At 37.4% G+C, this 15,551-nt stretch overlaps 2 protein-coding genes across 6 annotated transcripts in view; one reads left to right on the forward strand and one right to left on the reverse strand.

Moving 5' to 3' along the window:
* DAAM2 (dishevelled associated activator of morphogenesis 2) overlaps positions 1-12,384 on the reverse strand; it is a 206,805-nt gene extending 194,421 nt beyond the window's left edge. Inside the window, exons 1-2 of one of the 4 annotated variants that reach the window (XM_085219419.1) lie at positions 12,277-12,384; positions 2,963-3,046 (exon numbers count right to left, since the gene is read on the reverse strand). In XM_085219419.1, the coding sequence (XP_085075545.1) occupies positions 2,963-3,044 (82 nt within the window). In that variant the 5' untranslated portion in view covers positions 3,045-3,046; positions 12,277-12,384. Of the gene's footprint in view, positions 1-2,962; positions 3,047-12,153 lie in introns of those variants that run through there. The other 3 variants (XM_085219418.1, XM_085219420.1, XM_085219423.1) reach the window with 3 other exon arrangements.
* The window catches only part of KIF6 (kinesin family member 6), a 139,126-nt gene continuing 135,938 nt past the window's right edge, over positions 12,364-15,551 (forward strand). The window contains exons 1-2 of one of the 2 annotated variants that reach the window (XM_085219426.1): positions 12,364-12,482; positions 13,015-13,121. In XM_085219426.1, coding sequence (XP_085075552.1) covers positions 12,417-12,482; positions 13,015-13,121 — 173 coding nt within the window. In that variant the 5' untranslated portion in view covers positions 12,364-12,416. Of the gene's footprint in view, positions 12,483-13,014; positions 13,122-15,551 lie in introns of those variants that run through there. The other variant, XM_031552404.2, reaches the window with a different exon arrangement.

Here is a 15,551-nt window from a genome sequence, read left to right on the forward strand (position 1 = left end):
GCTGGGAGATCAAATGCTGGAAAGTGACAGATATAAAAATTAAAAACAACACCATGAGAACTTACATAAAACACATTATGATACAGATATGTTTATTCACTTCTGCTATGATGGAATGTGGGACGTGACAGGCTTCCTGCATTTTAGGTCAAGACATTCAGCTCAAGAAAATTCTATTCCTCCTTGCAGCTCTTGCTACAGCCATCCTGTGCCTAAAGCATGGAATGAAGCAAGTATCTAAAAAACGTGAGTAATGCAATCAAAGCTTGTTTTGTAACCTAGGCACTTCACACATTTAGATGCTTTGGTTTACCAATTCTTAACCACTTTACTATTTTTCTTTCAATTTCATTTGTTAATAAAAAATAAAATAAGTTCCAAAATCCTTGCACATGTAATCCTACTGAATTTATGGCTTTACAGAGCTTAACCTCTGAAATCGCCCAACTCTATGGGAGTTTTGCTCTACTGTTCATATGTGGCTACACTGTTCTCCTCTCGCAGAATTGCCATTCCCTGTGATGTCGCTTGACCATAACATACACGAACAGCAGTTGGGGCATTAAAACTTAAATTCTTGAGTTCTGCTTCTGAAACATAGCACTGTCTTATGGACATGAGCACAAAGACTTGGCACAAATGTCCTTCAAACTGCTCAAGCTACAGATTTTAATCGCCAGAGAAAGCAAAAGTGACCATGGTTACCTCACCTGCAGAAGGTGAAATTAAGACAGCCTATCTACAGGATGTTGACTATTATTAAGAAGTATTCCTTAACCTTTTAACATGTAAGAAATAAAACAAGCAAGCAGAACAAAATGAAACCATATCATATAGGTTCACTGTCTTTTTTCCTCTTATTAAATACCAGAAACAAAGACCCATTCTGGATTCGTTTCAACAGGCCTATGTCCTGCTTATGCTCAGGGCCCCGGAGCCAAACACAATACTGCAGGTGGAATTTCACAAGGGCAGAACAGAAGGGAACGAACACCTCCCTCATTGTGCCAGTCATGTTTCTTTTGATGCAGCCCAGGATACAGTTGGCTTTCTGGGTTGCAGGTCCATACTGCTGGCTCACGTTGAGCTTCCCATCAACCAACACACCCAAGCCTTTTCCCTCACAACTGCTCAATACATTCTCTACAAAGCCTGTATAGAAAGTTAATAAACTCTTTTTTTTCTTTTTTGCATTCCAGACAAGATAAAATCCAGTGTTGCAATTGAATTAATTTGAAGAAAGAATACTCGTAAGATCTTTTTAAACCAGAGTGTAAAAAGAAAAAGCTATACATCTTTGATTTTTTATTATTTCAAGCATAGAATTATACATAAGGTCTGCTCTGAAAGTTATGCCTCCTATTTGCGATGCTGGCCCACGACATTAGAGGCAATAGTGTTATTGTATTCTTTGTTGTAGTTTCCATTGAAATAGGGGCATTACTTTGGGAGCAACCTACATACATATCATAAAACCTTAAACATGTCATCAGATAAAACCAATACCAGTTTAAAATGTGTTTAAAAAAAAAAAACAACAACAAAACACAAGAAAGCCTGAAAAATAACACAGGGCCAGTCAGCTTGCATGAAGAGACTACACTTGTTGCAAAGGGACTACTGAGCAGGAAATCATGACTAAAAAATTTGCAACTAAGCACTTTCACAGATTCTTGGCTTATTTGAAAATCCGAGATGAAGACACTTCTTTCCTCCTCAGCTGATGAGGACTGCTCTAAATAGAGACAGTAGCCGTCAAAAACAATTCAAGCATGCAGTAACATTTGGAAGTAGCAGAAGGATCACAAGAACATGAGTTCCTTCATGCAGAAATAAACTCTTAGAATAATTAATTTATATCAGATGGGCCATGAGTAGCCTCAGAAAGTAGGAAATGTAAAAGCAATGTAGATGCAGGAGAATAAATAGGAATTGGTTAATAAAATGTTTTGTGAAACTGTAATGGCAGAGTAGCAGAAAGCTGTTAACTGGGGCAAAGATATTTATTTTTGCAACAAATTACTTGGACTTCTTTTTTAAATCCACACTGGTGTTGTAAGTCTGATTTTGCTGATATGCGTAAATCTCTTTGAGATATTCCAATGGAATATTCACATTAATATATATATTACAAAAGCAAAAGTTACAGTGCCAGAATATATACAATGAATCTATGGGAAATCATCATTCTTCCATGTTTCAGAAATTGTTTGACAGGTTTTTAAATTATTTCTCTGGGAACTGGTCTGTCTTAAATGTGTTTATTCTTTGCCTTTTGTTAGCTTATGTTTGCATTTACTGTCTGTTAATAATAGATGAACAAAACAGTCTAGGGTATTTGATTCTTTTATGAACTGTAGATAATTCCACATTTCAGTCCTACATAACATCAACAGCATAGGGAAAAATGGAATGTGGCAAAAAGCCCAGGAAAAGGCAAGTTGAGTTGGACTGGGAATTAGCTGGAAGGATAATAATCCTGCAAGCCAGTATTCATTAAGTAATTTTATGTGCAGTGGAAGAAAATTATGATACACACTTGGCACCTGGAGACTTTCAAATATCAAGAAAAATATTTCAGTAACTGCACAAATTAGTCAACAATTATGATACAAAGTTATTTGGAAGGAGTCTCATGCCAACATAATTCAGCTTTACCCAGCATTACCCTGAAACTCCAATAAGTAATGTAAAGAACTGCTCATCAGACAGCCTAGCTGTTTCCTGAGATGTTACATAATCCTTTCCAACATTTTGCTTTCCGCAGTCATCATTTGGCCTACTTCCAGATCACATTCACAACACAAGATTAAGCTTCTGGAGGTGCTTTAGCATACCTACATAAAGCTTATGAGGGCATGAGAAACATCACAACAGTAGGTGACACTACTGAGATACCTCATTTGATAGTGACAGATCCTTCTCTTAATATCGGGATTTTTGTTCATTAGTGAAATTTTACCTGAAAGTAGGCAGTAGACAGGGAAATGAAAGAGTTTCTTCTCACGCAGAATTTCTTCTTCATACACTTGAAGAGACTTCATCTCTGTAAATAGAAAACAAATACAAAATTTTGCAGGGAGTTCTCACGCATCTTATTAAAGCTATACATCTGGAAAAGTGGACAAGGTCTTGGATTCACCAATTCCTATGTGATACCTTGCCTATTCAACTACAACATTTTATCTAGTATAAACTTTTGCTTCTCTTATACCCCTACACTATTATGGATATGCTTTTTTTTTCTTAGTTCACAAAATAATCATTTATTTTATGATAGTAAGCATTAAAATTCTTGATCTACTTTTATAAAAGCAAGTTCTTCGTGTTACTCATCTACAATAAAAAGTTATGTTCTGAAAAAAATTCTGAAGTAAGTTTATGTACAGTCAAAACTACTGCTTCCCACAGAAACAGTCCAGTATATAAGTTGATCCATGTTTTCAAATGTAGTACTTGATGGCTGTTATAAAAAACCTTTGTATAGCTTTGGAAAAATCTGACTGCAATGTGTACAAATCACTGCCCTCTCCTGGAAGAGAAAGAACAGTGCAAATCTGAGCAATAATTATAAAGCTCCTAATCTTCTCACAGTAAAAGATCAACTTCTAGATTAATGATAACATACCATCAACAAATGCTACTGATATACACGTTGTCTATCAAATAAACTACCTCTATGGCCATTAGAAACCTCACTTTCTGACATATAAATCATCCTAACACCTGATACATAGAGAACGTTGCTGAATTTTCATTATAATCACCATTTGAAAGACCAAAATGATTGACAAAGACTACAGTAAAACCCCTTGAAGAAATAAATAAAGTGAAGCATAGCTATTAAATCAGAAAGAAGGGCTTTTTGGTTTATTCTATTTTCAGTTTTGGCCAACTTAACCTCAAGAAGTCAGAAGAAAAACAGGTAAGTACATCTTTCTGCTTCTGCATGTAGTCCCACATTCAACCTGAATTTGAAGAGAATTTAATCCCAAATTGAAACTCACTAATTCATTATACATTTGGGGAGTTCAAATTGGAAGACACTAGTTAAGTCTAAACAGCAACTAAGTGCACGATCCATGGCCAAGATACAGATATAAGAGCAACACTGAGTAAATGAATATGTTTTTATTGTAATGTAGTGTCTCAGACAGGAAGTGTGCCACTTCACATTGGCAAGCAAATGCTGTTTGCAGTCCCTGGATACCAACTCTCACCCACCTACAAGATTTCTCAATTGCAAACAAAACATCAGCATGTGACAAAGTCACCCAGCCATAAATGGACCTTGCATATGAGGCTTGAATGAGCAATAGCAGTTGGCTTATAAAAAAAAAAGTGGACAAGAAAAGAATGAAGAACATTACTAAAAAAAAATATAAAGGAAAAAAGGAAAAGAAATAGAAAACATGGGGAAAAAAAAAAGGAGAAAAGGGAAGACAACTGGGAATGATGTTGCAACATGCTATCCTCTGGTTCCAAATAGTTCAAGAGTCGTCCTTAGTTTTACACTGTTCTCTTGTGAGTCTTTCACAGGTTGTATTCTTTGTTTTATACTGTTTGTTTTTAAACACAGGTCCCATATATTCACAGAATTATAGGGAAAGAATACAGTATTAACAACAAAGCTCTGGGAAATCCAGCTACTTTACAAGCGATAGCAAACATGAACACAGCTGCACTGCTTCATACATTGTTCTGTTCATCCCTTGTTTACAGAAATATGCAAATACATGGAAATTGTAGTTGGAAGGTTGTTTGTGGTCTTTTAACGTATTTAGTAGCTTGGTATTGAGGACACCATTTTTCTCCTCCAGTTTCATTTCAGAATGTGCTTGCACAATGGGACATATTACTCAATTTTTCTAAGTCATAGTTTTCACGTCCAAGAAAAAGGCATGTACCATCTCCACAGCTAAAACATGCTGATGTCCAAATTGCCTATATGTAGCATATCATTGTATCCATGTTTAACCACCAGAATCTGTGTAAGCACTTATGCATGGTCATTAAGACAGTTTCCAGACAAAAGTAACTGAGAAGTCTCATTTCTCTCAGTTTTAGTTATGCTGTGCTATTCAGACAACATTCTCTTCCTGTAGAACTCCATCAATCTGCAGGTACAAAAGCTTCTTATCTGCTCACCTAACAGTCTTTTGTGACACGTGCTTGTCACCCCATCTTAATTCATCTTCTCCTAAGATAAACAATTACCTTTCTGTATTTTTCCTCGGTTACTCTCCTCTATATCTTCACTCTCCCTGTGCTGATCTCATGCTTCATTCTTCATCCAAACAAATGGGTAAACCAAAAGGCGCTCAAGTATTCCAATACATTTGTTTCACTTTGCCATCAAACTAATACTTCACTTTCCTGATTCTTTTTCATTTTTACATCCCCTAGAATATACAACTTATTTTCTCAGCTGGAGATTGCCTCTATATTTGCATACTAAAACTTCCTTCAGTATTCCTCTCTGCATCATGCCCTTGATTTTCATGTAGTGATAATTGTGAAACCTCAGTGTCATGCCTTCATTTTACCTTTATCGTTCAAAATAACAAATTTGAATTTTACTCTATAGTTGTAATCATCTTTCACCACATCCTCCCTCCTCCATACACATACAGAGTGCTGTTGCAAAAGCCATCCTTTGAGCTATCACTAGATTACACTGATGGCGACTCCAGTAACTATCCTTTCTTTATTATTTTGTTTGTCTTTAAGGCCTTTGTCCATGCTAACACTTAATTCACAACCAAGTGGCAGGCAAGTTTCTATGTTCAGTTCATAGCATCACCTCCATGTTACACTTTCAGAAAAACGTCCCTGCTTTTTGCCAGGCCAGTTTTCATACCTGAAAAGAACAGCTCACAAAAACTTGTAAACTTGCATATCTTTCTTTAAATTTTCTTTAGAATTAAAGAATGTACGGCCTGCACAAAAATATGGGAGTCATAGCCTCTGACTGCTGTTTTAATACTACCCACATTATTTCCTTTCAATTAAATATTTATTCTGCATTACCCTCCGATCTAAGCTTCGATAGCAAGAGCTGTTTGGTGCAGGGATAGCAGGAATATTTCTTTCAATTCTTCCTTCCTTCTTTCTCTTTACTTCCTTCCCTTCCTTTTTTATTCTAAACTTACAGAGACCCCAGCAAAACTTCTAGTGCATGACTTTGATTTCTAAATGTTATTTTAAACAACAATTAATAATTGTTTCATAAGGTTCTGTTGAAGCTGATAGGACTGTAATCTACTTCAAGCAAGAACATATATAAACCAATATTACAACTATGCAAGGATTTACAGTCCTAACTGTAACATAAGAATCTGCATTCCTCACCAGTCTTCAGATTAAAAAACAACAACAAAACCACACAGCCCTTTCTACTCAGTGTCACTTAGCCTTTTATCTATTCCTTGGTCAGAGACAAATCAATAAGAGGCATTAAGACAAAACAATAAATTTAAGAAAAGCTTATAATACTAAAAAAAAAAATTGTGTTGGGTGAGAGAAATTGTGCAGAAAACATCGGGATTGCATGAAAGTTCTGCTAATGGGAGTGTTCTGATAATACGTTATTGCAGTTGGCAACAAAGGATAAAGTTTACTGCTTAGAAGGACAGATAAACAGGAAGAAAGAAATCAGCTTGGATGAAATGGTGTGTTGACTACAACAGTCAACACATCACAGTAGAATTTTGGTTTACACTAAAAAAAAGTACATACATGTATGCATGTATACATGTATATATAAAAGCCCTCAGGTGGATATTTTAAGATTTTCTGTCATGGCTGAGTCTATTAGGGCATACATCTTTAGGAAACATTATCATGTTCTATGAGCATACCAGTACAGCTGTGAAATCTTGAAGTGCTTCACAAATTAACTGTACCGTGTATGAAGATGTAACACTGTTTCTAAGAAACAGATTGTAACAGTAGCCTAAAAGAAGCAGCCTTTCTGGAAGCACTGGACTATTAAAAGCTGAACAAGGCAATTTACATGGAAGCATTAACAGTTTCAAGATGTAATACTTAAGCAGAAAAAAACAACAAGAAAAAACAAACAAGCAAAAAACAAAGGCTATAGCACTTGGGGGATATCTGAAAGACATGTGTCTTTTTTTTTTTTTTTTTTTTTTTTTTTAGAAAGTCTCTTTTTCTTATGCCACTCAGATGTAGACATATATACTTAAGTATCACCACATCTCTTACAAGTGAAGTTTGTACTGTTCCTGGCAGAGCTGATACAACATACTCAGCTGATACTATACGTCTATTTAGGCCAAGTTTTAGATCTTAAATTCCAGCCATTTAAGAAAAAATAAATGGTTTCTGGTCATGCAGAAGATACAAATTTGGCACTAATGTTTCCAGGAGTTGAATAATGAGACAAAGTCCGACTTTGGCAAGAGTTTTGACTCTTCATCCATTCCAGTTGATCTATGGAAAGATTTTAATGTCCTAGCTTCTAATCATTATCTCAGCCAAACAGCATAATAGTTGCCAAAAATAAGTCCATGAAAGGTAAAACTTTGGGGGAAAAAAAAGAAAGGCTTTAAAAGTTTGGGCTATAATAAAACTTACAAGGCTGTTTATTTGGAAGCACATTAAGTTGCTAGGTGACATAATGGAACAAAAGTCCTTGAACTTCCAGCTCCAATATATACTATGACCTGCATTATTTTTAATCAGAAGAAAACTACAAGAATACAACCAGTTAGGATGCTGCAGCTATTAATTCAGAAAGCAGTGGCTACACTTTTAAAAACATGCAAATGCCAGATCCTGTAACTCTAATCTTATTTATGGTTACATAATTGTTTAAAGCCTATAGGATACACATGTTCTATGATGCACTTTCTCAAATATATTAATTGAAAACGTTTGACACTTGTCTCTAAGGTTTCTCATAAATTCTTGGAGTAGCGATTGATTTCTCAGAGAAGACAAAGCAAATCTAAGGGAAACCAAAGCTTTTCAGGCCTCCAGCATATGAAGCAATCTCTAGACTAGTACACAATCTGAATCAGTTAGCTGTCACCTTGGGGATTCATTTTAAAGACTTCCTTCAAAGCTGTAGGAAATGGAAAAACAGTTCTTTCTGGTTTGTAGTAAGAGGAAGATGTCCTACAACTCCCACATCTTTGTAATCAGCTCTTCACTGTTAACTCTAATAATGAACTCTTCTCCAAGCGTTTGGAAAATTTAAAGAGCAAGTTTAGTTCTTCAGCTAAGTCTCAACAGAATATTCCTGCAATTGTGGGTTTAAAAATAAAAATAAAAAGATGCTGCTCATATTTGTCTCGAATCATTCTACTGATTTCCATCTGGAGATTAGAAATCCATTTCTAAAGCAACATAAAATTTCCTTTGCTGCAGCTGCTACACTGTTTCAAACTTCAGCCTTAAACTTATCACAGGATCTCCATAAGAAAAGGGAAATGATGGTGAAGAGACTTATAAGGACAATATTCATTTTCTTACTATTTTCTATGTTGGACAAGCTGAAGTAGGCAAAGATCATAGAGACTGAGAAAAATGACACTCAATAACTTCAGGAGGATTCATCTCCTACAAGTGAAATGAAGATCTAAAGATGCACAATAAGATAAATAATCATTCAGTGGATGTGGATGCATACAACTGCTGACTGACTTAATTAGAAGCAACAAGCACCTTGTAGCTTTTTCAGTTATAAAGTTGACTGAAGGTTCCCTGGAGCATAAAAATTACAACTGCCTTACAAGCAAAACACTTTGTTGGGGTTTTATTTGTTTGTTTTTACAAACTCCACAATATCCACCGGCAGACACTTTATACAGAAGACAGATGTATATTATTCCCACATGTGAAGATATTAGCAGGATTAAGATGTATTAAGGAGGCTAATCTCCATCAAGTAGCTTGAAAAAAAGAAAATACTCAAACTGTCCTTACCTACTTATTCCTAGTATGCTTCTAGAAAGACATTTCACTGATCTTGAAAAAGATCTTCTGGAATAGAGGCTTTGATTTCACCCTCTGGGTCAAACCTCTGCTAACATAAGTTAACAGAGTCATATAGTATTTTTTCACAACCTGATCACGCTTTCTTCAGTATCTGAAGGGACCAATCAAACCCCTAAGATAATTTAAATTGGAAGAAAATAAGTTATGTACATTTGTTCTCATGTCTACCTTAAGAAGCTTCTGCAACAATTCCTCATAGTGCACTTATAAACACATGTATGTAGCCTGCTTTCTCTTTGCTAAAGAAATCATGTCCTCTTGGTCTCTTCTCTTACAGAATGGCCTCCATCAGCACACTCATTACAATAGCACTTGTATTCAAGCACTTGAAGAAATAAAAAGAAATAACTATAAATACACACAATGCAATTGTGAGAAGGCGTTCTTTCCTTTATCAGACAACATCCATTTTTCATTGAAGAATCACGGCTGCCTTTTTCATTAGCAGCTGCCAACTTGACTTCCAGAATAACAAAGTCGTCTTCTAACAATTTTAGGTGAATGGATTTCAGCTTGCAGCAGAATATGTAGTCATTAGTCCTCAGATGCACGCTTGCTTGGCTTTGTAATTTGTTTTTACACTCTAATCCTCAAGATTACTCATCTTTTCCAGATATTTTAGTTCTCTTATGACTCTCAATCCTGTGTTATCAGTGTTTACTTTTTGTGACAATACATAAAATATTACATCTCCTCAATGAAGTACGCTAATAATTTTCTTAAGTCAAATAATACTCTTTTTCTTAGCAAACCATAATAGATCAACCTTTAACTAGTTTATCATCTATCTTACATTCTCCATATCTCCAATTTACTGCATTCAGTATACCACATACCACTTTCAAGAAGAAAACCTGGATAATTTTGAAGCTCAAATAAATGAGGCAGCTTTCATATCATGTCAGTAAACCTAGAGAGTGCTCATTCTGTGCTGGGTGTCACTGAGATGACATGCAATTATTGAAAGCAATATATTGAGGAGCACAATGTATAGAGACACCCTACCATCTTCACACAAGCAGCTTTGTAATAAAAGGCCTATTTCAAAAAGAGAATTGTGAATCCTTTCTGTTATCTTTGTTCTCTTGCCACATAAGTAACCATTCTGCAGGTGGCCCAGGATTCCTTCTTCCCTTTCAAAAATTTAGCTTGTGTTTTTATGCTGGAACCAGCTTGATTTAGAAAAGGCTCATTCACTTCTCCATTTAACTACATAACATTCAAATTGGTTTGCATAGAGCTAGTCAGGATGTTTCTGCACAGAACCACTGGTTCCTCTAGTCTACAGCTCAGGCTTTGTGTTGAAGGACACCTGAAGTCTTTACGGATCAGACTTTGTCCTCAAAACAGTATAGTCTCATTCACTTTACTCGGTCAGCTACTAAACACCAACAGACACAAACTGGTTTTTCACATAGCTAACTAGAGCATTGCTATGTCTACTGGTCAGTTAATTTGCAATCCAGCTGAACTGCTGTAATACAATGGAAAGCACAGCAATGACAACAGAGCAGCAAGGTCCTAGGCTGCAGTAAATGAGGATTTGCTCAAACGTAACAGCAACATGCATAGAAACAAAGGAAAGAAGCTGCTTACCCTCAAAAGGCCTCAAAAATACAGAAATCACCAGCAAGATACCCTTGCCTCCATTGCCAACCCTTAAGTGAGGATCCTGGCTCCACCCCTTTTTGTCACTCAGGTACACTTCATGCACCTGGGCTCCCCTGGGTTGGCCCTGCCTTCCCACCAGGTGTTCAATCATTGTTTCAAGCCATGACATAGCATTTCTGCTACAGCTGCTAACTTAGTTGACTATCCCATTTGTTACTTTCCAAGAACACTATACTCTTTCTTGTCCATTTCAACACTAAATTAAATACATAAATGCAAAAACAGCTCATGGACTTTCAAGTAAACATGTTAATTCTTTCAGAATTAAGGGACTGATATTATCACCTCTCTCCTCCCAGATCCCCTTTCCTCAGCCTGAATTCATCAGACCCTAAGTGTTCTGCTTCCCACTCAGCTGCAGTAAGCTCCCTCTTGCAACTCGGCCATATTAGTCACTTCATCTTCAGGATCCCAATCTATACTGACAAGGGACACTTTTTTTTTTTTTTTTAAATAATTTAAAATAGTTTTTTTTTTTTTTTTAAATAGTTTTGGAGCAGCATTGAGATGGTACTCAGTACTTACTCCACTATCCCATTTTGACATCTTGTTTTTTCTCTGCTCTCTTAATCACCAAGTAATATTTTCCATTTGCTTTCGTTTTGACCCTTTTGACTTTTGTGCTTTACTTCAGCTGGTAATTAGTTCTTTCCTGTTTCATTCCCTGAAGACACACTACTTCTTCCTCGGATGCTTTCTAAGATAGTTATTTGCTCACATGGGACAGGAAACCTTTCCCCTAATGCTTTTTCTTATTTGGAATGGAAGGTCAACATATTTTTCCCACATCTGGGTTAAAGAAATTTCTATCCTCTTAATTAATCCTCAAATTAACTCCCTGATCTTTCACTTAATTTTGATCAGTGGATTTGTAATCACTGCAATCCTTACTACTATGTCTTACCAAAAGAGAATCATAGAATGGCTCAGGTTGGAAGGGGACCTTAAAGGCCATCTAGCTCCAATCCCTGCCATGGGTAGGGCTCCACCCAACCCGGCCTTGAGCACCTCCAGGGATGGTGCACCCACAACCTCTTTGGGCAGCAGTGCCAGTGCCTCGCCAACCTCTGAGTAATTTCTTCCTAACATCTAACCTAAATTTCCCCTCTTTTAGCTTAAACCATTCTCTCATCCTATCACTATCAGACCATGCAAAAAGTCATTCCCCTTTCTTGTTTATAAACTCTCTTCAAGTACTGGAAGGCCCTAATGAGGTCTCCATGAAGCCTTCTCTTCTCTAGACTGAACAAGCACAACTCCATCAGCCTTTCTTCATAGGAGAGCTGCTCCAGCCCTCCGATCACCCTCACGACCCACTCCACATCCCTGCAGTGCTGTGGGCCCCAGACCTGGGCATAACACTCCAAATAGAGCCTTATAGGGCAGAGCAGAAGGGCATCAACTTCTGTCTCCTCTTTTCGGTAACCATTTCACAGAATAACCGGGTCCTACTCTTACCTCTTCCAAAGTTATGCTCCTTCAACAAACCCGCAGCCTCTGTTCCTCCAATGCAACCTTTAGTTCAAGTTCCCTTACACTAGATTAAAAGAATGAAAGTTTTCATTGCACACGGATACATACATGCTACAAATTATCCCTCCAGACATGACGGCAGCCGGCGCGCCCAGCTCACGGGGCCCCGCGGCTCTCCCAGGGCAGGCTGGGTAGCGTTTCATGGTTACTGTTGCTACGCGAGCAGCGGCGCGGCGGCCCCAGCAGCGATGGTGAAGGAAACCATCCGGGTGTACGCGCGCCTGAAGCCGCTGGGCAGGCGGCAGCAGGCGGGGGTAGGAAAGGAGCTCGGTGCTGGCGGGGGCCTACGTGAGGCGGGAGCGGGGTGACCAGCTTGGAACCGCCGAGAAAACTTGAGGCGTTCGGCGGGATTTAGGCTGTTAACGGTTAAATATTGTTCTGAGCTTTGAGGGGTAATGCAGAGCTGCTCTTAGTCTGCTGTAATAGCGAGTAATAGTAAAAACACTCCTGATTATCCCTCAGAAGCATTTAGATGCCTGCCTCGCTGTGCTTCGTTTAATACCCATACTGTTGTTAATACAGTGGTTTATTAAGCAAGTTGTGTCAGAGACTCTGCATTTCTATTTCACATCTTACTGTAGTGTCTATGTGACAACAAGCTGACACCCCTATGCGCCTGTTTTTCAGAACAATAGCTGTAGAAAGATGTGCTTGAATGTTCAGGGCTTTGAATTAGGCAGAACTACTTTGCTCTATGTTATTTTGCTATGCTCATTATGTTATATCTAAGGGCTGTGCTGCTCTGTTACTAAACTTACTTTGTTAACTCATATCCATGCTCATTAGATTTACTCAGTTGATGATGAAAAATCTGCATCCAGTCTGGAGATTATTGTGCCACGTGATTTAGCAGATGGGTTTGTCAACAATAAGCGAGAGAGCTACAAGTTCAAGTAAGTAAAAGCCTCATCTTTGTATAGTGACACATCTGTAGAATCACAGAGGAGAAACCTATTCCCAACATTAAGCTTTGGTAGAGGTAGCTTTATATTCATATGGTTCCTTTAACAAGAGCAACACTTCCGCATACCATGTTCTGCAACTGAATGAGTTTGATAACACTAAAGTTGCTTCTGTTTGTTGTTGTTGTTTTTTTACCTATCCATTGTATACCATTATGTATTTCCATCTTGATCTACCAAGTCTTCCACTCTTACAGCTTGTTTTGAATTCGCTGATGAAAAGCGAGTGCAGCACTGTGTTATTTTCCTGTGACCTAATGAGTTGGCATACACTAACCAAAGTGCCTTTATGTAAAACACCATTTAAAAACAACATTTTCAACACAACCAAAACAATTTAAAGAAGGTTTGAAAGAATCAGAACTATCCCAGTAGATATCTCACAGTGGAATGTGAATAATTTTTAGGAACTTAAAATAAGTACCAGTACTATCAAATTATTGTTTATCTTTTTAAAATATGTAGAGAAAATATTTTAAATTTTGTGAATTCTAGATGTATAACCACTTTTGAAAAAAGACATCCTTAACTTAGTATTCAAGGTTTTTTAAAATACCAAATCAATTACATTTTGTTGTCGTGTGCTACTAAAAAAGAGCCACAGATGAACATCTGCAGTTTAGCCTGATGTCATTTTACATCAGCTAAGGAAATCTGTTCTGCTTGCAATGTGAGGAGCTGCCACCTCCAACTTGATTTTCTGCAAAAATAACTTAGGATGTAAATGCCTAATGAACACTTTTACTCTGATTTACTCTATCATTTACTAAAATGTCTGTAGTGAAGAATGCTGAGAAACGCTGTGACTTACTATCCTTGAAGCAACAGAAAAACAATATTGTGGATTAAGCATTTTTTTTTTCCTCCATAAAGCTTACAGCTGCATAGAATGTGTCTCTTGGTCAACTTAAACATTAGTCTCCTTTATTCTTACTTTTTTGTATGGGAGTCCAATACAATTTTTTTTTAATAACTTGACTAATACATTCTATTCTGCTAATGCTGTATATTTTATATATTGCATTTCTTTCAGATGTTGTATACCCTGCACATGCTTAGGGCTTTTCTATATACACTGTGAGGTTCTATATTAATATGCAGTTCCAGACAGGAGGAACAGCAAGCAGGGCACGAACAATCCAAAAGTTTTCTTAAGTATATTGATTCCTGAACTTCCTAAAACTTAAAGAGGATCTGCTGCACCTCTTATTTACAAATATAGGAGGACTGATCATGAATGTGAAAGCTGGGGTGGCCTTGGCTGTAATGGCTGTGAAATTCTAAAATTCAGAAACCTGAGAATAGAAAAAAAAGGAAAAAAGCAAGGTCACAACCTTAGACTTCATGAGAGCAAACGTTAGCCTGTTCAGGGACCTGTTTGAAAGAAAATCCACGAGACACAGCCCTAGATTCTTGGGAAGTCCAGGAGAGCTGGTTGTTTTTCAAGGATCACCTCCTTCAAGCTCAAGAACAATCTGCCCTGATAAGAAATTAAGCAGTGGCAGAAGGGGGCCTGGATGATTGAACAAAGAGCTCCTGACTACAGACAGCCTTAAAAAAAAGAACTGTATCAGAGGTGAGAGCAGGATCAGTTGACCCAGGACTGAGGGATGGGGTTTGGAAAGGTTATCTAAGTGCCCAATGAGGGGGGATTAAAAATGAGCCGAGCTGCTGTACTCAAAAGATTATCAGCAAGAGTACAAAATCCATCAAGGCCATTTATAGTGGTGTAACTAATATGGATTCCAATTCTAACTAACAACTTGATTAGTGATCTGGATGATAAGACCAAGTTCACCTTCAGCAAATTTTCAGTTTTGTGTTGTCTGCAAATAGGTGGTTGACATACCAGATAGTTGTCCTGCTACTCAGATAATCTGGAGAAAAAAGCCAGTAGAAGTCTTAAAGTTCAACATAGTGAAATGCAAAATCCTACTCCTAGAGAATCTTGCACATGCACCAGTACAGGATTGTGATTGGCTAGAAACTAGGTTTGCAGAAAATTACCTGTGTCCCTTTCTGGGCTTCCATAAAGGGACTGGGACATCTGACATATTAGGAGAGGCTCAGAGTGCTAGGACTCTTTACAGAAAGAATAGTCTGAAGTAGCTGTTTATGCTCCATATATGCAAATAATCCAACGTGACAGGACAGAACCCTGCTTTAGTTGACTCTTCTTTGAGCAGGGGAATTGTAGTAGGTAGTCCCTTCCAACTCCAAAGATACACGATTCTCTATGAAAACTGCAGTTACTTAATGTAGGAAAGATTTAGTTAAACATTTTGCTTTGATGATTACTGTATGTGTGCAACAGAATGAAGGAACTGGTTATTTAAAAAAAGAAAAAACATACTGGTAGGA

This window comes from Meleagris gallopavo, chromosome 2 (genome assembly GCF_905368555.1).
Source record: "Meleagris gallopavo chromosome 2, MGAL_WU_HG_1.1, whole genome shotgun sequence".
NCBI classification, from domain to species: Eukaryota; Metazoa; Chordata; class Aves; order Galliformes; family Phasianidae; genus Meleagris; species Meleagris gallopavo.